The 26,510-nt window shown below is 42.5% G+C and overlaps 1 protein-coding gene across 1 annotated transcript in view; it reads right to left on the bottom strand.

The window, feature by feature from the left end:
* The window catches only part of PLPP3 (phospholipid phosphatase 3), a 68,646-nt gene that overhangs the window by 10,466 nt on the left and 31,670 nt on the right, over positions 1 to 26,510 (bottom strand). Inside the window, exons 2-4 of the mRNA XM_035121564.2 lie at positions 21,870 to 22,027; positions 10,113 to 10,396; positions 9,001 to 9,058 (exon numbers count right to left, since the gene is read on the bottom strand). Of these exons, the coding sequence (XP_034977455.1) occupies positions 9,001 to 9,058; positions 10,113 to 10,396; positions 21,870 to 22,027 (500 nt within the window). The remainder of the gene's footprint in view (positions 1 to 9,000; positions 9,059 to 10,112; positions 10,397 to 21,869; positions 22,028 to 26,510) is intronic.

Genomic DNA, 26,510 nt, shown 5'->3' with positions numbered 1-26,510 from the left:
TTGTCTCCTGCCTCACCCCTCCCCACTTATCCTGGTCTGGTTTCCTCTTGAAAGTTGTGGGCACAACCTATTCCTCGAGTTCCTGTGGGAAACTTGGGAAGCCAGAGAGAGAGAGAGGAAGAGGCAGCAGGAAAGGCAGAACCGTCTGCCCACAAATCAAAGGAGCTGGAGGCTAACCCAATCGGAAATGCAGGGTGAGGGTGAGGGGAGTCTGAACACGGCCAAGTCCTCCCACTATGGCTGCCTTCCCATAACACAAGGCAGGGAAATGAACGTGACAAGGTCACAGCAATGTCTGTTTGTATAATTGATGCAGTAAAAGTTTACAGTTGGAGGAAAAGCGAGGCACTGTAGTCTGATCACTGCTTACAAATCAAGACATGAATTAGGATAGACTCATTCTTAAGCCAATAAACCATGGTTTCTCAGTCCAAACTGGGACATTTTTATATAGTTGCTTTGTTGAACCTGCCATTGGCATAGTGTTCAACTGTCACTAGACAAGACACTGCGGAATAGAAGTTAAGGGAGGAAGACAACTACCCCCACATTATGGACTCTGAATTAACTCAACTGTGATAACACCAACCTTTGTTTCTGCATTTGTGGATGTAATTCTTAAAAATTAAAATTTACCCATCTATGCTTTCATGAATGCCTGGTAGCTTGTTTCTATGGGTACCCACATTGGACTATTACTAGCACAAGCACTGGTACAAGCCACTCTGTATATTTTCAGAAGAAAACAGTGCGTGCCAGTAGTCTGAGAGAAGAAAGGTCGGGTCTAAACTTAAGAGAGCTCCTGAAAGCAAGAACTGCAAGCAAGGCAGAGCTTCAATAGATACAGCTGTTTCCAACATGGCATTTCAGTTCTGAAAGAGGCTGTAGCTATTGGAATCATAGATATGTTTTATCTAAGCCTGAATGTCTAAGAGCCCATTCAGTCATTAAACAGTGTAGAATTATCCTTCAACATAATGTCAATTATTTCCCTTTTGACGAAACTTTAAATCACCATATTTGCTGAACAAAATTTAGTTGAAGCATGTGGAAGGTGAACTAGCCCGGTTTTGTGTTCCTTTTTCATAAAACCCACCCAGTGCTGTCATCTTCTGCCCTCTTTACATCCGAAAGGTTTTCATTATAAAGTGAAACCAAGCTAAAGAAAACAAACACTTAATGTAAAAAAGCAAAAAACAAAAACCAACAACCCAACTGAACTGAAGTTGTTTTTACAGCGGACAGAAAGAGAATTACAAGTGGTTTTTACTAAAGTCTCTATATGCTGCTAACTCAGTCATGGGAGGTTTACGGAGGCGCCAGTGTGGTGTTTATCTAGTAACATGAAATGAACAACTGCCACTTGCAGACCAATAAGCTGCAGTAGGAAAAGTAGCGGCCAATAGCGCTGAGGAGATAAGTGTGACAAAACCAAAGAGGGAGGGAAGAAGGCAAATGACCTCGTGGCCATATGTAGCCGGGGTTGCTGGAAAACTTCTCACATATAAGAAATCTGGCAGCGGCAACATCACCACAGAGTAGACCGCACTCAGGGCAATGTGCAGCAGTTCTGCGGCCAGGGGACTTCCAGTGATGTTAGTGGGAATGTCTGTGGTTAGTCAGGGATCCCAAGCAAATAAAAATGAGGGGCTTGTGTTCCCTCAACAAGTGAGGAGGAGAAAAAGATTAATAGTCGCTTACATTTTTTACTTTTCAGAAGGTTTGAACAAATAATAATAATAATAATAATAATAATAATAATATCACATACAACATATGTTTGTTGTAAGAAATTTCATTCCATTTTCAGACAGTGGCTCAAAACAGTTAAATCCACCATTTTCAACATTTATAATATCATGTGTGAATGAATTCATGTCTCATCAGTGCTGTTTTTCTAGAAAGAGGTGCTGGAAGTCACCATGAACGACTCCCTTGTTCTCTTATAATGGCAATGGCACCCACCCGAGAGGTGCCGGAACTGAGTTCCGGCAAGTTCCAGCTGGGGAAAAAAAGCTCTGCGTGTCATGAAGTTTACCTGAGTAAACTCATGCTACCAGTACCAGCTGTGTGAAGGCATCTTTGTTACTTCATAGTTCTGCTCCGGGGTGATTTTGCGTAGTTTGACAACACTTTGGGAAGTTGGAGAGGCTACTGGACAATCTGTTTGGGGTGGGAGAAGATGTGGTCAACCACACACACTCCCCTCATAAGCCCTTGACAGGTAAGCTCTGTTTGACACAACTGTAACCGTGACCCTTCTTCAGACTCTAAAGTGTTAGCTCTAAAGCTGTCAGGGTTGCCTAACCTACATCAAAAATTGCTGTGGGGATGAGTAAGAACACACTGTAGAGTACATTGCTGATTGAGAAATGCTTACATAAATGATTAACAGTTTCTGAAGTACAGTAGGAAATTTTCAAATGAAGGAGTACCTGCTTCTGGCCTCATTTGAGCAGATGGGTTAGAGACACACAAAAGAGAGTAAAGGGGGAAAATGTTTCCCTTTTGTTGAGTCTGGGGCTTTGAAATCAGTCACTGATATTTATCTAATGACTAACAGATTGGCCATGATCCCACTGAAATAGAGTCAGAAGTTTGCTATTTGGTGCTCTTGCAGACCATCTGGCTGTTCATCTGGCTGTTAGAGTAAGTAAAGCACAACCCCGGGAACTAAAACAAGTAGCATTTAAGGTGGCCACCTCAGGAGTTTATTTCCTAACCCCGCATGGCCCAACGACATAAATGTCAGTGAAGTTATATAAGACATTAATCCAGCAGCTGTTTTCAAATTTGGCTGGCACAATGCAACACCCTGTGGGCAACATTACCTGGCTTATTCTAACAACCCCTGGAGTCGGGACACATTTATTTAGAAAGCTAAATACTACCTAGATCAGGCTTCCTCAACCTCAGTGCTCCAGATGTTTTTGGCCTACAACTCCCATGATCCCTAGCTAGCAGGACCAGAGGTCAGGGATGATGGAAACTGTAGTCTCAAAACATCTGGAGGGTCGAGGTTGAGGAAGGCTGACCTAGATGGTGGCTGATGTTCTTCCACATAAAGAGGAGAAAGTAAATGTGTGGGTATTGGGGGACTGGCCTTAGTAGTGTCTGGACTGGGCAGAGAGAGCAGCAGCAGGAAACTAATGCAATTGCTTAATGGAATATCATTAAGTCAACAATGAGCTTTGGCCCAGCACGTCTGAACACTGCTGTGAAGAAGCTTCACTACGCCATTGTGGGTTTTCCTTTCTCAGAATTCCCTAATTCAAAGACTCTGTCATCATTACAGTGAAGTAAGCAAGGCACCTATGCTCTGAATTCACAGGATGCCAGAAAGAAAGTGACAGTTCATTTTGTCATCTCTGCTCTCTTCCTTGTCAAGCCGTAAGCAGTCTCTTAGGCTCTTCAGATTACATATGATTCTCCACAAACTCTCCTTAAAAAAAACCTGATTGCTGCAACCCACCTATCTGCCCACCTGGGAACGCAGCATACAGATGGGGGGGGGGGAGACACTTTCTATGTTGCTGTTCCCAATTATCTTCACCTGAAGACCCATGTGGTTTTCATATAAAGTGTCCTAGCTTCATAGCAATACAGTTTAGGTCAGCCAGAAATCTTGTCTTGTGCTTTACTTCATTAATATCTTACTGTTTTTCTTTCTCTGAATCTTTCCACCCCCATTTTCTTAATAAAAACATTACTAAACTGCGATCCTGGAGTTTGCCATCTCCCTTAAGGGCAGCTCTATGAAAGCTTTGGACTACAGCAAAGTGAAAAATTACTTCAGTTCTCCTCTCTCAAAGCATGGTGATTGGAGATAAAACGTTCCTTCTGATCAGAAGCTCTTTAGTGATAGTCATAAAAGAGATCCCCCTCTCACCTCTCAATCTATCATTTTCCAAATATGAGACACTTGGGGGGGGGGAAATATTGCATTTTTAATGCCCAGGTTTCCAAAACATTCCAAAAATCCTTGGAGGTCCCCACTTTGGTTTGGGGAACTTTGGTGGGATGGCTACTTGAAGGCAATTGATATTAAAGCCCTGAAGCAGGTTGATGTTTGGCAATGGACCTGGCAAGGCTGCAGCTGGTGGATGGTTGACTTTCAAAGCAGCCCACTTTAAGTTTGGAATTCAGGATTCATCTGAATCCAATGCACACCCCTAGTACACAATGCAGATTCCTGTTGTAAATCAACTAAAACCATAACACACAACTTTTCTTACCTCCTGTGAACTAACCATGCATTAAGGAACAGAGACCAACCCACGGCTCTCCAAATAATATACGAGACTTAAAGTAGATGCGCAATGCATATGCTTCAAATGTTACAATTTTAACTGGAACAAAACAGGAGTCTATAATAGAGTCATTCAACAAACAAACCAACCAACCCCCAAATGTATCAAGCAGTATGAAGAGCACAATGCTGAACTTTTAGAATCCAAAAAAAATGCAACCCTGGCAAATTTAATGAAGATCCACTCCCTACAGGACTGGAGTGCAAGAGGGAGAACCCTACAGGCAAAACTGGATCAACCGTGACAGCTTCTTCTACCTGAAGTCAAATGAGAGTAGAGGAAAATTAGCACCTTGTGGGAGAGTTTGACATTAGTCAGCACTTCAAGGTGGTTTTTTATTGTGTTTTTTTGTACGAAAGCAGCAGAGCAGGTTTTTATGATATGGTGTGCCAGGCCCACAAAGCCTGTAAAATTGCTTCTCTGCAGGTTCAGAATCAGCAATTGCCTGGGTGGGGGCAGTAGCGTACAGCGGTAGGGGCAGAGAAAGAGTCCCATTTTCAGTAAGTTGAAACTCACACAGACAGCCTCCAGTTTTGCAGAAATTACATGCTTGTCTGCACATGCCATTTTCTTTAATGAATCCAAAACTTATAGTGACTCATTTAAGTCAAAGGTGACTTCTCTGAATGTTTGGGGAGCTCCCTGCCACATTCTAGTCACCTACTTTCTGCAGAAACCATTTCCAAGGATCAAATTGGAACATTTCTGAGCCAAACTAGCTGGGCACATTTCACGAACAACTTTCCCCCTATTGCCTGCGCCCCTCCTTTTGTTTGACCATTATTTGGTAGAAAGAGAGTGAAAGGTGTTTAAATGATTGCAGATACCAATCCCAAATGTACTCAGGACTGCGATGCTCTCCCTTGACAAGTGCCCCTTCCCAGTACAGCCAAAAATAAAAAGAGCCTCTTCCAAGTACATTTTTGGGCAGATATGCCCATCCTATTTCCTCAGGTCAAAATACACTCAGAAAAAAGGGGGGGAGAACTCTTCACAATCCCAATGGCAACTTACTCTCATATCAGCCATCCTCTACTAGAGCAGTGAAGCTGTCATTTAGCCAGTGAGAATTGGCTATATGATGATATTACCAATGTAAAATGAAGCAAATTCAGAGTGAGGACATTAAAAAAAAAACTGTGTTAGATTTTGTTTGTCCTGAATGACATCACCAACAAGCTAATTCTCATTGAATACATCGGGGGGGGGGGGAATGGTGCCAAATAAGCAATTGAGTAGCACTGTGAATATAAGCAAAGGAGCATAGCACAAAAGATGCTATGTCCCCTCACCTCAACACCCTCAGGGGCTAAATGCTTATAATGACAGCACCAAGTGTAATATTTCTGAGGAGAGCATTCCACAATTGGGGAGCGACCAGAGAAAAGACATGTTCTTGTCTAGCCACTCTTTGCAGCTCCCTTGGAGTAGGGACTCAAAGAAGGGACTCAATATGATGGCGGGGTCCAGATAGGTTCATGTGGGGAGACGTGGTTCATAAGGTATTCGGGTCGTGAGCTGCATAAGGCTTTATAGCTCGAAACCGGCACTCTGAATTGAGTCCAGAAACTAATTGGCAGTGAATGAAGGCGGATCAGGATTGGTGTTATATGATCAAACATCCTGCTCCCCGTCAACAAGTTGGCTGGTGGATTCTGCACTGGCTGCAGTTCTGAACTGTCTTCAAAGGCAGCCCCACGTATAAGGCATTGCGGTAATCTAACCCAGAGCTTACCAGAACACCTTCTAGGTTAGATTACAGTTGACTTGCAACTGCCCTTAGCTCAGACTACCGGCCATGTTGTTTGGGATTGCTGGATGTTGCAGTCCAACAAGACTTGCAGAGCCACAGGATAGGCTCCCCTGCTACAGAACATTCAGCTCAGTCCAATACATTAATAGAAGTCTACCATTTTGTGAATTCTCCATGAATTGCTTTGGTTACTATACTATATAGGGACCCAGGTGTGGCTGTGGGTTAAACCACAGAGTCTAGGGCTTGCTGATCAGAAGGTCAGCGGTACGAATCCCTGCAATGGGGTGAGCTCCCGTTGCTCGGTCCCAGCTCCTGCCCACCTAGCAGTTCGAAAGCACATCAAAGTGCAAGTAGATAAATAGGGACGGGAAGGTAAACAGTAGGATGGGAAAGTAAACGGCGGGAAGGTAAATGGCGTTTCCGTGCGCTGCTCTGGTTCGCCAGAAGCAGCTTTGTCATGCTGGCCACATGACCAGGAAGCTGTCTGGGGACAAACACCGCCTCCCTCGGCCTATAGAGTGAGATGAGTGCCGCAACCCCAGAGTCAGACACGACTGGACCTGATGGTCAGGGGCCCCTTTACCTTTTTACTATACTATATAGTGCCATATAATCACTATTTTGTTTTCACCTCAGTCCAAACAGTACATGTGGTTTTCATACTGTTCCTCTAATTTTAAAATCAGTGAACATAAATGGTCTCTAAAGAGGTCCTGGAGAGTTTAGCGGGGTGTAGACATACAGGGTGGGAAAAGGTGGAACCATTTCATGGAAAATGGAAGTGGTGATAGGTAAAACAAACCATTTATTCTGAAGTCCTCGAGACCAGCTCCATTGCTATAACCAAAGGACACACACACACTCTACTGCTATGATCATTCTTATTTTTTTTAAGGAGGAGGGGGGGGGCAAAAATGAGCTTTAGCCTTTTTCATGTTGCAAATCCACCCACCTCCAGTTCACTGGCAATGTTATTTTACCATCACTGAGAGGAAATAGTGTAAATGTTTACGGAATAACTTTGAAACATTTAAAGAAAAGTGAGAGAAAAATATGGGGAAATAAATTCATGCAGACTCCCAAACAGTCTGAAAGGCATGGTAATTAAATTGTGGAGGCTGCTCCCATCATAAAGAGTAAACGGGAAAGGGGAGGGGAAACAGCAGGGAACTGTGTGTAAATTTATGTTTTGGGGCAGCAAAGAGAAGCAATTGTGTTGCAGAAAGCCTACACATATATCTACTTATGTTTAATGTTTTTATAAGTTCAGGCCTGGGTTCTCCTCCCCCACCTGCCCCCCAATTTCATATCTAAAGTTACAGGAGATTCAGGGCCCACAGATCTTTTGAAATAGTCTCAGAAGAAGAAAAAGCTTTCCCCTAATTACATTTACCACAAATCACTCCCTAAATCTCTCTCCCTTTTCCTTCCAGAGAGCTTAGGGTAGTTCCACCCATAATTGACCTGTGCCGTGCTCTTTTCACAAGCTCTATCAAGCATGCTTCCAGCAGCTACAGTCAGGAAATACTCTGGCATAACAAGCTGAGGAAAGGAAGGGCAGAGCCATTTTTCATTGACAAAGAAAAACAAGACCAGCCCCATAGTTTTGGATGAAACTATGTGGGCTAGTAAGTCCACCTGCCCTGCTTCCTGAAGTGCTGCTCAGAAAGCAGATAATTTTTTATTTTTATTTTAAAAAAACACACTAATGAAGCAGATAATTATGATTTTCAATCAATGTAGGTAAATGACAAATAAAGCAGCCTAACATTATCTCAATTATGTTGCTTGGCCAAATGAAATACACGCAGGCTTACATTCCTTGAGCTTTGCTTGCGCTTGCTTTTTCCAGTGAAACTGAGATCGAAACAAGTAATGCAGATGTGGTTCTTTTTTTGGCAGGATAAACATTGCAAAGGAACAAGAAGCTGCTGGTCTACGTAGCTCATTATTGCTTACACTGCCTAGGAGCCTTTTCCAACTATACCTAGAGAGGCTGGGGGATTCAATCTGGTCCCCTCTGCTTGCAAGGCAGATGCTCTGCCTACCTCTCAGCTATGGCTGTTCACACCAACTTCTTGAAACCACAGCATCCGCAGCACACCTGTTTTATAGGTCATAATCCCATTTCATAGGTCATAATTCCCAACTCGAAGATGAGGAACAAATCAGGCTGATGTCTGATGTTACTCTCTGGTGCACATTCAATACGCATTGCTACCCTTGTAAACAGGGCCGTCTTACCCATAGGTGCTAGGGGTGCGGGGCACCCAGGCACCGGGCTGTCAGGGGCACCAGGCCGAGAGTCCGGGGCCTGAGAGTTGAGTCCGGGGAAGAGCCCGCCCGTCAGTCGGAGCGCCACAGCAGGCTCTTCCGCTACGGGAGGCTCTGCGCCGTGAATTAGGGGATGATCGAGCCAGCCAAATGCTGAGGCAGCCGGTCAGCTCTGCCCTCTTGCGCACCTGGGACTGGGCAACCTGAGGGGGAGGGCGCGCCAGGTGGATCTTTGCATCCCAGGGCCGCATATGCTTAAGACAGCGCTGTTCATAAACCATGGCTTATGGTAATGTTGGGCAGTAGCATTCGGCCCAGCGATTTTCACATTTTGGGGAAAGGGGTTTAAAGAGAAAAAAGAAAAGAAAAAGAAAAATTTAAAACCTCCCAGTCACCTTTCATTAAGGTAAGCCAAATGGCCAGATGTACAAAAAAGCTCTTAGAATTGCACCCTCAAAAAAATCATTATTTTTAATTAAACGATTCAAATTTGATTTCTTTGGTCCGCAGGTGGGGGGGGGGCTGTCACCTGAACACTACCACCCAATGTAATGTCAAAAAACAACTTTGGCCCAGCATAAGCATTTACTCATTTCTCACACTGCCCTAACATGCATTGATAAAACATGATTTCTTAAAGATATATGACCTCCTACTTACCACCAAATAAAGCATGGTATAGAGGGAGAAGGAAGCATGTCCAGAAAAGAATGATTTCCTGCAAAACAAAAGAAGCAAAGTAGCACACCTGTTTTTGTAATTGGAGCAAATGGCAAAATGCTTTGGTTTTCTGAATAACACCTTTGCACAGTCATCAATAAAATCAAGTATAACTCTCAACCCCTAAAATACCAAAACAGGAACAGCAGCTTAAAATTACTTAAGGATATGAAATTAAACAGTCCACACGGCCTGTCTATATTTACTTATTTTTATGTCTCTGAGATGTCTCCTCTTCCCTACTCATACACACTCATAGAGATGGCAATCTTAAATAAAATTATGGCATGCAGCCATACGGCCCAGAGCACTTACGTAGCAGGTTTTACCATCTCCTAGTGCATAATCAGTTGGTCTTGTATATCTTCTTGAGGCAGTTTAGAACAGCATTTTTTAAAAAAGTTATAATTTAATCTGCCTTTCTTGATATGAAAAGCTTTCTGAAATTCCTTTGCTTTTTTGTTTTGTTATTAGTGACAAAACAATAGGTGCTTATCTTTATAAGTGGACTCAGATTTTTGCAAGTCTGTGTAGCCAAATCTATTTGCTACAAGGCTACATAGCTTATCTGAGTTAAGTTACACCTTTCTCAAAAAAAATGCTTCTTTTGTAAGGAGCAGTGATTTTTTTATTATGTTAAGTGTATCAAATTCTTTTAGTTGTCCCCACCACCACCACCACCCAGCAGGTTTTTATAATCTTTCTCACCTTTCCATTCTTAAGTTCTTACCTTGGACAATTATGCATTGTTTGTTTAAGGAAAAATACTTGCAATTCTCTCATTGAAACAGGACTTACAGTGATATTATTACACCCAGTGCAAGGGAATAAAAATCGGACAAATGACTTGCAAACTCGCATGGAGGTATCGAGGCTAAAGGAGAGCTTTGATGTCTTTAAATTTACTGCTGAGAAAGTCAACCCGCTTGCTCATTCATTCAGGTTCCTCTGCCCTTTTTTCAATGTGTTCATGTGTAGGCAAACAAGAGTATCATTTTTATTCAAGTCACAACACACCATTTCCTTTGGAAAGAAAGAAAGAAAGTTCTCACCTGGCTTCCTGAACTTTGCTTTCATCATCATTAAAGCACTGGTACTCTTGGATATAACCCTGAGAGCAGTTGATGAGTGTAAAATTCGGCCGGCAAACCGCAATAAAATTGGGCCTCAAACGTCCAACAGACACTTTGGCGATGTCTGTGAAAGACTGGCTGATGGCACATCCAAAGGCAAAGCAACCCACTTGCTTGTAGAGAGCTGCCACATACGGATTCTGGATGAAGGATCGGGATGTTTCTTTTAAACAATGGATCCGATAAAACTCTCCTATTATGATCTGTAAGGGAAAGAGATGTATATTTTTAAGTAAGAAATTATGCATACTTCATGAGCAGGCAACATGTCAATGCGATTTTATTGGACCAGAGAGTACAGGTGTAGCTTTTTTAGATATCCCATCAGAAACAATCCCACTTCGCTGTTTGATTAATCTGGGGGGGGGGCAGCATCATTGTGCCTCTCCGTCTTCACCCACTGTTGAAATGGGCACATCATATACACTTGCGTTCCATTGCATCTGCTTGCTGAGTTCGTGGACTTGCATTGTTATGCTGGGCCAGGTTTCTGTGATTCCCTCCTCTTCCCCCTGGTAATTATCTAGGGTCTTTATTTGAGAAAATTATTCAAATGGCACCTAGTAACTCCCATAAGAATGCAGCCAAAATGACAAGGAAGGTACTTATTAGTATAGAGACAGACAACATTCCCCAAACAATTTACACGTCCCAAATTTGTTCCTAGAGACTATCTTATAAGTACACCTTGGAATGCAATAATAAATCAGAAGGCTTTGGGGGAATCTCTTACAATTGCAAAGGCTGCAAAACGAGAGCAATCATAGTAACTGTTATTCCATGCCTTAGCTTACAGGCAATGATGACAAGCCCCGTGATATCATTAGAAAGAACTTGTCTAGCTGCTTTCATTGGACGATCCTATCTACTTCTAAACACCAAAGGAACAGAGTCAAATCTAAGTAATGTGGGTGCTTTTGGCATCTTTATATGTGTGTGTGTGTGTGTGTGTGTGTGTGTGTGTGTGTGTGTGTATGAGTCATTGGGCAATTGCACCTCAGACAAAGCTGGAAATAAGCTGCAGGTGTAGCCAAAAATAGCAGGTAATTCCACAAGCACAACAGTTCCTAAACTGAGCTTTTCCAAGTCTGTCACCTGAACGGAGAGCTCTAAAAACTCTGCTCTAGTAATTGCAGCAAAACCTTAGTGATGCAAGACACCTGGGCCAATTCACATGTTTTTTGAAAATGAAGTCACTACAAGGGCACTTTCCCCTCTCTCTATTTAAACAGAGCTAGTTCGCATGTCACATTAAACCATAGTTAAAATAAACTATGGCTTAATGCAAATGAGCACACAGTGCTAAGGTGTGCTGCTGAAATCACAGATGCTTTGCTCCTTCCCCAATCCTCCTGGGAAGCAAGCTATTGTCTAGCTTGTGTTATCTGATCCCAGGCTCGTAATTTCCCTCCAGACAAACCACAAGCAGAAGCCAAGGTTTTCCTCTTTGACTGACATTAATGGCTTCTTTGGGATAAACACATCATGAGGGGTTGGGAGAGCCAGTTCTGGTGCCATCACAAGACAGCAACAGGCCCAACCCAGTCCTCTTTGTTGTATTAGCCTGAGAGCTGACACAGCAAGACAACGTTTTTCTGAGGTTGGGGTGGTGGTTCTTTGCTCCTGGTCAGCACAAGTGGTGCGGTGATGTGACCATGATGATCCATCAAACCCTGTCACTGGTGACCATGGGTTTAGATTGCCCTCTTAGGCCTGTATGATCTTCGAAACATTAGACTCAGCTATACTGGCAAAGAAAAAGCGCTTTATATGTGTTGTATGGATAGGTTAGATCAAACCTATCCATTCTGAAGGAAATCAGCCCTGAGTGCTCCCTGGAAGGACAGATCGTGAAGCTGAGGCTCCAATACTTTGGCCACCTCAAGAGAAGAGAAGAATCCTTGGAAAAGACCCTGATGTTGGGAAAGATTGAGGGCACTAGGAGAAGGGGACGACAGAGGACAAGATGGTTGGACAGTGTTCTCGAAGCTACGAACATGAGTTTGACCAAACTGCGGGAGGCAGTGCAAGACAGGAGTGCCTGGCGTGCTATGGTCCATGGGGTCACGAAGAGTCGGACACGACTAAACGACTAAACAACAACAAATGTGTTGTATATCCATTATGACACGGTGACACCAGATAGCGCTGTGGAGTTCTGTTTTCGCCAACCTGATTTCTCATACAAAGTTTACAACGCTTTTAACTGAAACACTTCTTTGATGTGTCTAGATCTGGCCACTGTCCAATAATATTTTGTTAATTTATATCACACTTTTCTAATCTCTGGACGGATGGAAGATTAGGCTCCTTCTCAACTCTTAGGTGAGGTAGGTTGGAACTGCATATACATTCCTGGGGGAGCATAGGTTGTTCTCCAATACATCAGCATTCCTCAACTTGTTAAGCATGGGAACCTGGTAGATGGAGCAAACAGTTTTGTGGATCTCACAGATAGCAAGCTTATTTCGCTTGTGACTCCACTGGGATCATTCAAAGGGGGGAAAGGAGGGTCACAAGTTGCTGACTGCTACAAGAACAGTTACCCTGGGTTGTGTGCAGGGCACAAGGCAGCGAGCAAGGAAGAAACTGGGTTGCTTTACCTTTTTCTAGGTTACTGAGGGTGGGAATATGCAGACATTTTCTGCTTCAGCTATTACATTTTAGATCTCATCCTAAATTGTCTAAATGTGCACCTTTTGCATGTGATCAGCATAGTTACAATTGGCCAGATTCCAGGATTAGCTGTAGTTCCTTGCTTGACTGCATAAAGAGCAAAATGGTTCTCGTTATAATTTCCTAAAACTGTGGGAAACGCAGTTCATACCTGCACACACTTTTCTGTTGCTCTTCCTACAATGCAGCATGTTTCTGGGAGCACGACCCAAGAACCCTTGAACCACACACTGTAAGTATTTCCTGTGCCACATCTAGAGGGAATGTTCTAGACCTGACACTAATGCTATCAATCATCATTATGAACTTGGTTTCCTGGCTTCTTATAATCTCAAGCTTTTAAAGGCAGTTTAATGAAAATCAGGCTGTGAAATCAATTCCAAATGTCACACCTCTAGGAAAGAGGCAAAAAGCTTAAATTGTTCTTTGTCACATTACCCAAGTAGGTTTTTTGAGCTCTGGTTTTACATTTTTAGGATTTTATTAATTACTTCACTGTTTTTATACCTCTGTAATAAAATAGGTTCCTTTCCTCCCACTCCCCCTCCTTCTACATGTTTTTCATTCTGGCTAATAGAAGAATATATACATTCAATGGCCAGAAAAATGCCCTCATGCAAATCAATCTCTGAAACAGCCAGTAGTATTACTCTCAGCATGGAAACATTGCCAAATACAGACACACACACACACATTCTTTCTACTTTACTTTTCTCCCCTTCACCACAAAATCTTTGTGTACCAACTAGTATCACTAAAATGAACCTATAAAGTTATTTAGCTTAATATACTAATTAAGCAAAACAAGGAAATAACTATGAAGAGCAACTAAGCCTGCTTCACTAGATATGGAAACACAATTTTTTTAATATTGTAATGCTTCTGGGGGATGGAGTATTGTTGTTTTTTCAAGATTGTTGCCCAGCTACAAACGGCATGCAGGCAACATGCTAAAATAAGGATGCTAAGAAGGTCCAGAAAGGATTGCTTTTCACATGTCACACCACCCAACAGCTTCCTTGCAGGTTTATCCACAAAAGAAAAGAAGGAAATGGATAGCTCTCTTATAGATATTTTATAGAAGGGGGGTGTCTGTTTTGTTGATTATAAGATTTACAAGAATAAGAGTTATTAATAGATTTACAAGAATAATAGTTATTAATAATGTGTCACAAGCAAAAACTTAGTGTAGTATTCTGAGTATTTTGCTTAGAACCGCATGGGGGTGAGGCAAAGGAAGACCCCTAGAGGGTAGCAAGCAATCCAGTTTACAGGACCAAAAAAATGCAAAGTTTAAAGGCTGCAGACATAAGAGGTACTGAGGAGACTAACTACAGGAAACTGGGTTGCCTGGTTTGGGAAGGTTTGTATTGTAAGGTGCAAAACCTGAAACTGAATGAATATTCAGAAATGGAGGTAGAATGTGACAGTTGGGTGGGGATGGGAAAGAGGAGAAAGGGACAGGGATTCACTTAAATTATAAGCATTCATGGCTACTTCATGGAAGAGTGTCTAGAAGAAGTGTGGGCTTGCTAGTTGAGTTTCTTTTGTTTAGTCGGCAGAAAAATGGCACATACTGAAGAGTTGTGTCGTCACATTTCCCCCCCAAACGGAAATTAATATTGCGGTCCCTGGGGCTTCACCCAGGCTGTCTAGGTTTAGGAGCTAACCTGCTCCAGAATCACATGCAGGCCCTGGAGAACACAAGTGCTGCATAGCTGATGGCTTATCTCAACTTTTGGACCATCTTCAAATGCAGGCGATTGGCCAGGGCCTATGTTTGCATGTGGGGAGAATAAAAGCATCTGAATCTCGGCATCTCCTCCTTTGGCAGAATGCAATTAATTTGCCAGATGGCCTCTAATAGTTATTTACAGCCAGGGCCTCTCACCGACAACCGTAGCATCAGTTTCTTTTCCCTATTGCTCATTGACTGGAGGATGAGTCTCTTACAAATCCCCTGTGGCTTTTGTGGACACTTGGGAATGCATTTCCACCACATATGCACAAGCAAAAGTGGCCTGTAGGAGCATAGCATTCAAAAAGTACAAATATGTATATGTATAATATGAGATGCACATGTGTTCAGCCGCTTCTGAGGAGATTATATGCTTCCCAGCTGTCCTGGGATGTGGATGCAAATGATCAATGTAAAAAACAAAACAAAAAACAACTGGAAATCTGCATTTTACAGTGGTTGAGCCTTTCGCTCCATACAAACGTGGGTCACCATAACAAACTGAATTAGGGAAAGAGCGTAACAATAAGTGCTCCACCATTTTATCCCTAACACATGGAGCCTCTTAAACCATAGATGCCTGTCCTGAGATAGACATGGGAATATTTTGACCAGGGCCAACAAAGTCTAGGGATTAATATTTTCTCTCACTGCTGGTGGTCCTGGTAATTGCACAGATGTAGCAGACTGTAAATTGGAGACTTCAGCCCCCCACCAGCACAACAGTGTGTAGTCATGACCCGTCCTGCTTTAGCTGAAATCAGGGCCGGACCTTTAATGAGAAGCCGAAGTAGGATAAACTTGTTCTTTTGGCAACGCTGTCCTTGATTAAAAAGAAAAGGGGGGGGAGAAAGCTCAAGCAACTAATTCAGCACAGATGTGCAAAAGCTGAAACTTCATCCTGAATAAACAAGTCTTAAAGATATTAAGCTCCTCTTCTGACTTGTGTCTCCAGCAAGTAGTATGCATGTGGTGTGAACTGCTGGAAGCGCTTAAAGGGGAGCAAAGCTGGTAAGGGACAAAGTGCAAAATGGCCCAGTATTTGGAAAGCATGGCTGCAAATCTGTTTTCATCAAATCCTTGAAGGGTCTCTGTGCAATTAGTTTCTATTATTCAGTCACCCTTGCAATCTCTCCTGACCACCGCCAATCATGCTTCATTTTCAAGTTACTGTGAAATCCCCCCCCCCCAAGCATCTACTAGGATGGGGAGATTTAAATAAATTAAACACACTTCTCCCTGTTTTGTTTGCAATGATTTTGACTCTACTAAGTGCAACTGTTTCTATTTTTGCTTCAAACAAAACTTTTAAGAGGCTAAAAGTCAGAGAGACATGAGGAAGTAGGCTAACTTTCACTTTCACTAGGTCACTGGTTCAAATTTACGGTGCACTGGTAGTGCCTTTACTCTGCTAAGGTGAAATTCACCTCTTTAGAGAACAGAAAAGGCTCTGTATAATTGAGGAGATACATGTTTACGTAGAAACAAGTCCTACTATGTATAACAGGATACATTCCCATGTAAGCATGCATAGGATTTGTGTACTTAAGGAGCAAAAGGTCACATGTCTCCTTTGTACAAGATGAACTTTTCTTACAGGAGACGAAGTCGGGTATAGATGCCAATAGGGGACCAGGCATTGCTTATTTACTGAAATGTGAAGAGAGAAGGGCCATCAGTCACAAATGTGAGACTTTACTAGTTGGCCAGTAAGTAGAAGTTTGCATAGAAGTTTGCAGCCATGACTTGTGGATAACATGAGGTCCTGAAAGGTCAAACCAAGCCACATTTTCTAAAGTAAAAGAAATACAATGTGGGATAAGATTTGGGAATATTTAGGGGAGGTCTGGAAAGCACAATCCCCTAAGGCAATTAGTATCTCAAGGGTCTTGTGCATTCATATCCTCCCATGTACTGATGGAGACAAAGGTCACAGCCTCTGGTATTTACTTAACAAGAACTTTGTGGGCCTTGCAAGCCCCATAAAACATGACCTAGACCTTTTGCTCTAGACGAGGGAGTCTATTGATGACACTATATAAAATAAAGGGTTAGCAGTGTGAAAATGATTGTCTTGCTTATTGTCCCCCAATGCCCTTATGGAGTGTTTGAAAAGCAAATACATCAAATTTCAAGGGAATAATTAGTACTCAGTGAATTTAGGGTGAATTCCAGTTGTGCTACAATAATCCTGGTGTCTAAGTAATGCCTTCTGGGTGGTGGTGGGAAATATATGTATGTGCAGAATGAGAGTTAAAAGCTCACCTTGGTGAAAAACTGTTTTCCTAGATGGTATGGTATATATGAATTTAAACAGCTTTATAAATTGAAAATTGTTGGTGCTATGGAATAGAACAGGAATGAGGATGTTGTGTCCCTCCAGATGTTGCTGGACTACAACTCCCATCATTCCTGACCAATCCTGATTAGTTGCTGATGGAAGGAGTCCAAGAACATGTTGGGGGGACAGAAGTTCCCCACTTCTGATAGAGAGAAAGTGAACGTTTACTTCATGCATGGCGTTTTCTTGTTGTTTCTAGGTCTGCCTGTATGCCTGCATAATGTAGCTTCTGGTGTGTGGCAATTTTACATGTATATTTATTGATATGATACTAAAAATACGACAAATTTTCCCTATCTTCTCCCATCATAAATAAAAAATAAAAATTCTAAATCCATTTCTTTGCATGCTTGATAAGATTGGCAATTCTCCACAATAAAAGTGCTGTATTGTTTTGTATTTTCCATACCTGGTTGCTTTTGTTGGGAAAGCAGCAAAAATAGTAGAGTTGGCTATTTTACGTCAGAGTTGCCAGGGTTTTCTTTCTTTCCCCACCCCCACCCCCGCCCCCAGTTTTTAATTAGCCTGCCATTTTTTGTTAGAAAGTTGACGGATTATATAGTCAGCTGATTATGTTTCCAGCCACATTTTCAACACTAATAATACACACCACTGGCTTGCTCCTGATCAGAAGCAGATTCTGCAAGGAGCCCAAATGACGGTATGTTAGGCAATAACATGGAAATGAAAAGCTTTTTCACTTTCATTTATGGCCTTTCTATAATGGGAAAGTTCCCCTGCAGGATAAAATTCCTTCTTGTTTATAGGTTTATTCATTTTCTCTTTGAATGCAAAAATAACTGGTTATTGGGGCTATTTAGTTGATAGAGCACTTAGTAGGAACAGACTTTGTTGACAAATAATGGCAGGAGGAAGTTTTAATAGCCGTGAAGCAAAGAAACCTAGAATGGAAGTGGGGGTTGGGGAGTCACATAAAGGTTGGGCAGACCTAACACAATGGTTGGCCAACCCAAGCACACAAAACTCTGGGACGCCACAAACAAGGGTTTTGCTATAGATTGCTCTCTGCCGTTGTGTTGTATTTTGTTTTTATTTTATTTTACATCACTTGAAGCATCAGGAACTTGGCTTGTAGACAGAGGGAGAAATGAGTGGGACTAGGCTAAAAGTCACAATCAATAGTATATGCGATCTGCGTGTTAAAATTATGTGACTGGTGAAATTACCTTTCTTAACGCGTCGGGCCTTACGCATGGTCTTAGCCTGCTATACAACTTAGAATTTTGAAGAATGTCCTCAAAGTCCTGAAGGACAGAACCTACAACTGTCAGGAGTAGGCCATGTTCAAACAAGAGAAGTTGTCAAAGGAAATACTTGCTGGCATATATTATTATTTCCACTCTTCATTTGGGAAGCTCGAGAATGGTCTCCTCTCTAGATGCTAACAAATCTGAGACCCGTTTAAAACAATTATTCTGCAAATAACAATAATTCTATAAGAATGTTATAATGATTTCTGGTATAAAAAGGAAATTCCAATCATGAGAGAGAGTGCAGGAAGAACATGTGCCAGGCTTCCCCTCCCCAACATCCTTGCATGTGCCAGTCCCCTGCTCCCATTCTACCCTTGAGCTTCCCTGCTTTCAGCAATAAGGTCTGAGGTGAGTCCAGCTCATCATGAAGGGCTCCCAATCGCATTCAGCTGAACAAATTTTCAATCCCATTTCTTACCTCACCCCTCAAACACAGAAATGTCACCAATGCAGATGTTGTGGGGCAGGAACACTCTTACATTCCCTGAGCCAACTGTAATTTAGACCTTCATGGAAACTATGTGTAAACTCTTGGTTTACTTAGAAGTACAACTCTTCTTTCCTATGCCTTATTTCACATGTAGTACCAAACCATGGTTTAGTGCTAGGAAAATAAACCTCAGGTTCAACTGCTCCCTCTCCTCCTCTTCCCTCATTACTTCCTGTTTTCAACAAACCACAGCTTGCCGATACAACCACACCGTAGCTTCGACTTGCCATGCAAACCAGGGTTTATTCCTAGTTTGTAGAGAAAATGCAAACCAGAGTTTGCCAGGTTGGAGGTAACAACAAACTACAGTTTTCAGCCCAACACACAAACACAAGGTTCCTCTAGATTTGTTTTCTTAGCACCAGATCATAGTTTGGCATCATATTTGAACTGAACTTCTCAGTTCGTAAAGTGGTCATCAATGCAACCATATGAGCAACCTCCATTCATAAGCCTGGGCTGAGAATATGCCTCCATTTACTGAAAAAGAAATATCCAGTTGCCCCCTCTCCATGAAGCAGAATCTTTTTCAATAATGAGAACATGTTAGCAGAGATCCAAAAGAAAAGAACATGCAAACAGAATTATCTATCTTAATGCAAAGAATGCTGGGAACACAGACGTTGTTGCCCCTTCCCTTCGGCCTCCCAAGTTTCAAATTTCCTTTCAAAATCTGCCTCCTTAGTAGATATCAAAACCTAATACTGTCTGCAAAACTGTTCCAGGCAGTCAGTGGCTGGCTGCAAAGCAGAACATTCTTCACAACCCAACATGAAATACGGGATATGTAAATACCACAAAGCGTACCAGAATGCAGACAATGTACACCAAATCCTTCAAGACACTAATTTTTTGCCAAACAAGCACGTAGTTGCTGAGCTGGAAAATGTCTCCTACTTTGGTTGTTCAATGAAATTTATGGGATTTGGCTTACTTGTATGGTTTTGGAAGGAACGTTTTGTCCCCAACACGGACTTTGTTTCCAGCGTACTTCTGGATTGGATAACTAATCATGCTCTTCATACAGTAGAGGCCGCCTAGCAACTGTTGTGTTCTCCAGATGTTGCATGCCACAACTCCGGCCGTCCCTGACCATTGGTTTTGCTGGCTGGCGCTGAAGGGAGCTGTAGTTCACAGCATCTGTGCTGAAGAGCCCTCTTCAGATATTATGGCTCACAGAGTTAATTTTAGGGACTGGGAGAGCAGGGTTGCGCCCCAGTGGCCTCATCCCTGGCTGGTGCAGCCTTGTTGCCATTCACACTGTCTGAACTAGGGCACCTGCAGTATATGAATAGACTCTTCACACAATTTACCACCCTGATCATTCAGGCGTTCTAGACCAGGCATCCCCAAACTGCGGCCCTCCAGATGTTTTGGCCTACAACTCCCATGATCCCTAGCTAACAGGACCAGTAGTCAGGGATGGTGGGGACTGTAGTCCAAAACATCTGGAGGACTGAAGTCTGGGGATGCCTTTTCTAGACTATACACATGGCCTACACATGTAAGCAGGCTGCCTGCTTCAAACTTTCAGAGCAATGCATGGACAGCAGCAAGGCCAGACCACCAAGGTCATGGCTAAGGCGGCAGTGGGAGCAAGCACAGCCTCCCCACTCACACAATGATAAGCATGTGGTGGGTGCAGTGTTAGAAACTCAGCTATATAAGCTAATCGCCAAATGGCACCTTAGGTCTGGGTTATGGTATGTCTAGGCACCATTCTCCCCCCAGCAGTGGTGTTTGTTACTATTATTGTGGTTCTTATTATTATTATCTCATTTCTACACCACTTTACATTTTAAAGGGGGGGGGGAATCTCCAAGCGGTTTACAACACATTGAAACATCAAATAAAACAATCCAGTATAAAAAAAATTCAAGCTTCCAGAAAAATATTTCATATCCTTCTCTAAGCGACATTTTGCTTTTCCTGTATTTATTTACATAATTTATAGAGCTGCTCCATAGCAGAAGAACTCTAGGAAGCCAATGTGGTGGGATGGTTAGAGTGGTGGACTAGGACTTGGGAGATCATGGTTCAAATCCCCCACTCAGTCATGAAGCTCACCTTGGAGTCAGTCACAGCCTATTAACCTACCTCGCAGGGTTGTTGTAGAGATTAACTGAGGAGGAGTTGTACCATGTAGGATGGGATATAAATACAATAAATGAGCTCTTCTGCTTACCTGCTTAAGAAAGCCAAATGAAGATGTCAGTCGTCAACCTGGCATCCAAAGATCTCCATGTGCTTGCAATTGGACTCGTGCCAGACACAAAATGCACCTGGCACCTGGCTAATTTCTATCACTGGATAATATCATAGCTTCTTGAATCAACTAATATACAGATTAATTTGGTCTGCAGTGTGATTTGAGTGTGGTGGCTATACTGAAAGCTATTTTCTCAAAGCCAGTGAGCCCACCATACCTGCCAAGTCCGGGACGTAAAGATCCGGGATCGGCAGCGCGTGCATGACCGGAAGTTGCGTGACGCAACTTCCGGTGGCGCTTCGCCCTTCTATGGGCACCAGAAAATGGCGGCGCCAGCGCCGGAAGTCACTTCCGTGCATGACCGGAAACACGTAAAAGCGACTTCCGGCGCCGGCGCCGCCATTTTCTGGTGCCCATAGAAGGGCAAAGCGGCACCAGAAAAATGGCCGCCGGGCAGAAGCCGATTTAAGGGACAATACCGGGATTTTTCACTAAACGGGAGACCGCTGGGAAACGGTAAGAAAAAAGGGGTTTTCCCAGCGGAAATGGGATACTTGGCAGCTATGGAGGCCACAAGTCACTTCCTTCAAAAGTTTATCATTTTCAATGCTGCATTATCAGCAGTGCACATGACCCTGACGGGGTAACAACCAAAAGGCAGGTCCCCACTTTGGTGTGTTCAGAGGACTATTCCATAATAAATTGTTTGAAGATTTCAGTTTAAGGTACGATCTGGTTTGGGTTAATTCTACAAAGACATCAACCTTTTTCAGTAACAAAGTATTTAGAACCACTAACATTTGATTAGTCAACATCCTAACTTTTATTTATGAAAAATCAATATAAGAAAAACAGAACAGAAAAAATAGGCATGTTGTTTGGTACTGGGTGTTTATTTTTATAGTACAGGGAGCTGAAATGAAACCACAGTGGTTTTGTCCTACTTACAGCAAGTATGGCTATAAGAATGCCTGCAGCACAAAGGACAGCATCGTTGATGGTCTCTCCACTTTTCAGAGGGTAGCGAATGCTTTCATCGTTACAGTAAAATCCCCGCTTATAGGGTGGGATTGTGCTTGTTTCGATTATCAGAAATGGCAGGCCAGCTAGAGGGAGAAAAAGAAGGGGAACAAAAGAAAAAAAAGTGTGGTCAGAAACACAAGTAAGAATTAAACAAGGACCTTAGTAGTCATGATTATGGCACATTGGGAAATGTTACCGGTATTTATTGGGACTTGCACTGGGAAATCCCATACAGATACTAGGGGTGGGGGGTTTGCATAAACTTATTCAACACAGAACTATACTTCCCCTCCCCCCAAAGAAAAAGACTTATGCATTTAAAATCAGTCAAATTCACAAGATTCTCTTAAACAAGATTCAACTTGTTTAAAATGTCACCAGCCCTAAATCTCCCAAAGCAGATAGAGGTCAGAGGCAAAGCACAATAATAGGAGCCCAGGGTGAAACCAACTGTGCTCTTTGGTTCAATTGCTTGAAAGAAATTTCAAAGCCACATCATTATTATTTTTAAAAAGCTAAATTTCAATCACTGAAAAGATTTTTAACTTGGAAGAAAACGGAAGGTCATTAAGGATTTAATATTATTTCTAGTTGCTTTTGATACTAGCTTAATACTACCGTACAGTATATAGGTTTCCATATAGCTATTAATTGTGGTCTTGGTGCTTGTCATGCATGTAGGTTTTGCACAGTGTCCTCTTAACATTGTCCTCATCAGAATGCTGCCCCATATTTTTTCCCATTTACTCTTAATGTAGAAAAGTCTTTTTAAAACAAAAAACTGTTGAAACACTAAATGCAAATTAAATGGGGGGGGCATTTTGATTTCCTAAAGGTGTCATGTGAACACTACACAAAGCAGCACTGTGTGGAACGACCCTATGCAAAAAGTCAAATTTTAAAATATAACTTTACATTTTCCTTTTTTGCTGAACTGCAGCATACATAGTTAGTGAGATCATCTTCTACTACTGGCACCTTCATAAAGTGAAGTGATGCACTGCTACCTTCACAAGCCTAGTCAAAAGCTTGACTCATTGTACACAGAAGTGTGTGTTTTGCAACACACTCATAAAATAGTGAATAAACGTGTCAAGAGGCATCAACAAACCTCTGATTTTGCAACTCAAAATTTAGCGTATTTGTACAGATCCAGGCCATCCTCATTCCACTACCTAAAACCTGTTGGAACAGAGTCAACCTGGATACAGAATCTGTTTTCTGAGCCAACAATATATGATATGAATAGCCTTTTTAGGAAAAAAAAACAAAAAAACTTTTGCATCCCAATAAAAAATTGCTGCCAAAAAGCTAACACTGCATGATGAGATCTGGTTTCACATCCACTAGAAGCAGCAGTTTAATAGTCAAACTTTGGGGATTAACCATACCATGGTTACGTGACTTATTGTTATTGCTCCAGTTCCTCTTTTTAATCGTTTTCATATGACAAGTCTGTAAAACACATGTTCCCTCAAACAATAAAACATATCTGAGAGCTAAATCGGGCTTTTTAAAAAAGAAAAAGAAAGAAATAGGGGGCACGGGTTAAGGGGTAGGAAAGACAATAGCGTTCCTATAAATTATGTGAACTCTAGAATAATAAAGATTTGTTTTCCCCTTCATTCACCGAACAGCATGGGAGTAGTATTTCCACATTTCAATTATTTTCAGGACTGCCACCACCATAATACGAGCAAGACTTGACCTAGATTGTATATATTTTCTTTAAAAGCATACAGACATGGTTTTGAAAATGTGAGGGTTTTGGTTTTTTCCTCCTGCAAACTTGTGGTTTAGTGGGATATTGCCAATTGAGTCTTGACATTTTTCCAGCACAACAGTAACCTCAGATTCCCTATTTTCATATGAGAAACATAAACATACCCTCAGGAGCCGAACGGATATTGCTCACAAAACCCGCGGCATGCCTAGACTCTGAGGACTGGGCTGGAGGCCATGCTTCACCAAGGTCACCGTCCAGGCCAGGGCACACATTGCCGTCAAAATGAGCACCGTGGTGTCAGAGCCCTTGCTAAGGTAGTCTTGTTTCCAAGGAAGATCTCTTGGAGCACAGACTGTTTTGAGGAATTGTGTCACCACCCGCAACTTCTGGCACAAACCCCATCTTCTGGAAATGGTTGGCGCTGAGGTTCCAGCATGGGCTGGTGCCAATGGCCACCCTGAAAAGGGGTTTACAAAAGATACTACTAGGAATCTTAAAAGTGTGTGTGGGGGGAGTAATGCCACAGATGAAAATCAAGGATGAAGGGGAGGGGAGGGAAGGAATAACAAAATGGAAATAGCTCTAGCTGCGCGATTGTTTACAGGAAAGGCTCCAGGCCTTAATTTCATTTACACCAAAATGGTAAATATGAAGTATAAGATCAGTCTGCGGCAGTTCAACATCTCATACTATAACCCACCTCAATCAGTTTCCCAGGCCAGCAACAACCTACTATGGTCGTACCAGCGAGACATCAGGTTCTAGTCAGGCAAAAACCATTCACTCAGACTCACTGCCAACACTGCTGAAATCAAACTTCAACAAGACTTGACAGTGTTTCAGTATAAATGACGGTGTCAGTTTTTGATAGAAAACAAAAACGAAGTTCCAACAAAATTGGAAAAGGTGGATTCTAGTTCCCAGCTGGATTTGGTGGTTGAAATATCAGTCTCTGGGCTAAAGTTTAGTAATCTGAGTTCAAGAGAAAGGTGACCATGGATTTTTCTGCTGTAGCCATTTTAGAAGCTTATCTCTGACACTTAATCTCTTTAGGCCGGTTCTCAGCATTATTCTCCACATATCTGTAATTGTTTGGAGTTTCACATGTTGGGGTGCATAACCAGTGTGGGGTGTCTGCCTGCTTTATACCTGAAAGACCCCCTTGTGATTTACAGCCCTGCAGGATCCTCTACAGACAAGCTTAGCTAACATGTGGGTGGTGGGCATGGGACGAGCAGGCATGCCACACGTCTCTTCTAACAACTGTGGAGACCTGGATAGCTTTTTGTTGTTTAGTCGTTTAGTCGTGTCCGACTCTTCGTGACCCCATGGACCAGAGCACGCCAGGCACTCCTGTCTTCCACTGCCTCCCGCAGTTTGGTCAGACTCATGTTCGTAGCTTGGAGAACACTGTCCAACCATCTCATCCTCTGTTGCCCCCTTCTCCTTGTGCCCTCCATCTTTCCCAACATTAGGGTCTTTTCCAGGGAGTCTTCTCTTCTCATGAGGTGGCCAAAGTATTGGAGCCTCAGCTTCACAATCTGTCCTTCCAGTGAGCACTCACTGGATAGCTTTTAGGATCCTATAATTCCCATCCTTTCTCCTCCATGAAAGATACAGCTAAGAAGAGGTGCTTGCTTAGTTTCCCAATGTATCCCTTTGCCTCTGTAATGGCACAAGGAACCTGGGATGACTCTGGACTTTACATGCAAAGGCCAAAACAGCAGCCCTATGGACCAGACCAGAGTCCAATATCCTGCTTGCCACAGTGGCCAACCAGACAAAGTTCAGGACATCCTCTGGGTAATCAGTGGATAAATGCCTTGGAACAAAAAGCTCCCATATAGCCACAATTGATAAAGCCATTATTTCATCCACTCCAGTAATTTCCAATTCCTGTTTGGCCTCTTTCTGTGTTTCTAAGGGGTCTGCTCAAGTCCTTACTAAAGCATGCTGTTGGAAAGCCAGATTCAGCAGCATCTTGAATAAGGGTGGTAGGAAGGCTTTCCTGTTATTGTAAGGCAGTGTTAAAGTAACTGGTACCTGCTCCATTTGGCTGTTTTAAACTCTATGACTCTTCTTTAGTACAGTACTTGAATGGCGTATCCAGATTTGCTTTAATCTGTAACTTTAGAATTACACTTGCAATGAAGAGCAGGTACGAAATGCTTTAAATAAGTAAACGATAGAAATTGCTTTTCGCTTCAGTGCCAGGTCAAAACTTATTTGCCCAGATGTTTTAAACTCCAAAGGCTGAAAACTGAGGAGCATCCTGCCTGTTCCTCCTGCTTTTTAAAAACTCACTCATTTTTTTATTTAAAAAAATTATGACAAAGATGCTGTTTTATCCTTAACTGTATTATATTGGAGTTGAGTGTTTTATTTCTCTTTATCTGGATGAAGGGCAGTCTGAAGCAGTCTTCACCAACCTGATGTCCTCCAGATGTGCTCCACACACTCCTGCCAGCTCTAGCAAGCACAGATATGCTCTCCAAAATAGCTGCAGTCCAAAATATCTGGAGATCGCCAGGTTGGTGAACACTGATTTAGAAGCATTTCTAATGAATCAATTAATACGTAGCTGGACTATCACAGGTTGAGGGCACTAAGGAGTTCAGCTAGGCCCTGTAGGAGCTGCTTTTTCTGCAGCATACACTGGAGGAGGAAGGGAAGGAAAAGGAAAACGATGCCGCTTTTCTTTGGAGGAAGTCAAAATGACTTTCTGACTCCTCGCGGCTGGTGTCCTATGCGAAGCTGCTTCAGTGGAGAGCTGACATTGCATTCTGCTTTACATTTTAATAAGGGCTACTGCAGCTGGGCTGGATCTTGGCAGGCTTTGA

This window comes from Zootoca vivipara, chromosome 7 (genome assembly GCF_963506605.1).
Source record: "Zootoca vivipara chromosome 7, rZooViv1.1, whole genome shotgun sequence".
In the NCBI taxonomy this organism is placed as follows: domain Eukaryota; kingdom Metazoa; phylum Chordata; class Lepidosauria; order Squamata; family Lacertidae; genus Zootoca; species Zootoca vivipara.
The sequence above is the reverse complement of the archived record's forward strand: the minus strand, read 5'-3'. Positions and strand labels throughout refer to the sequence as shown.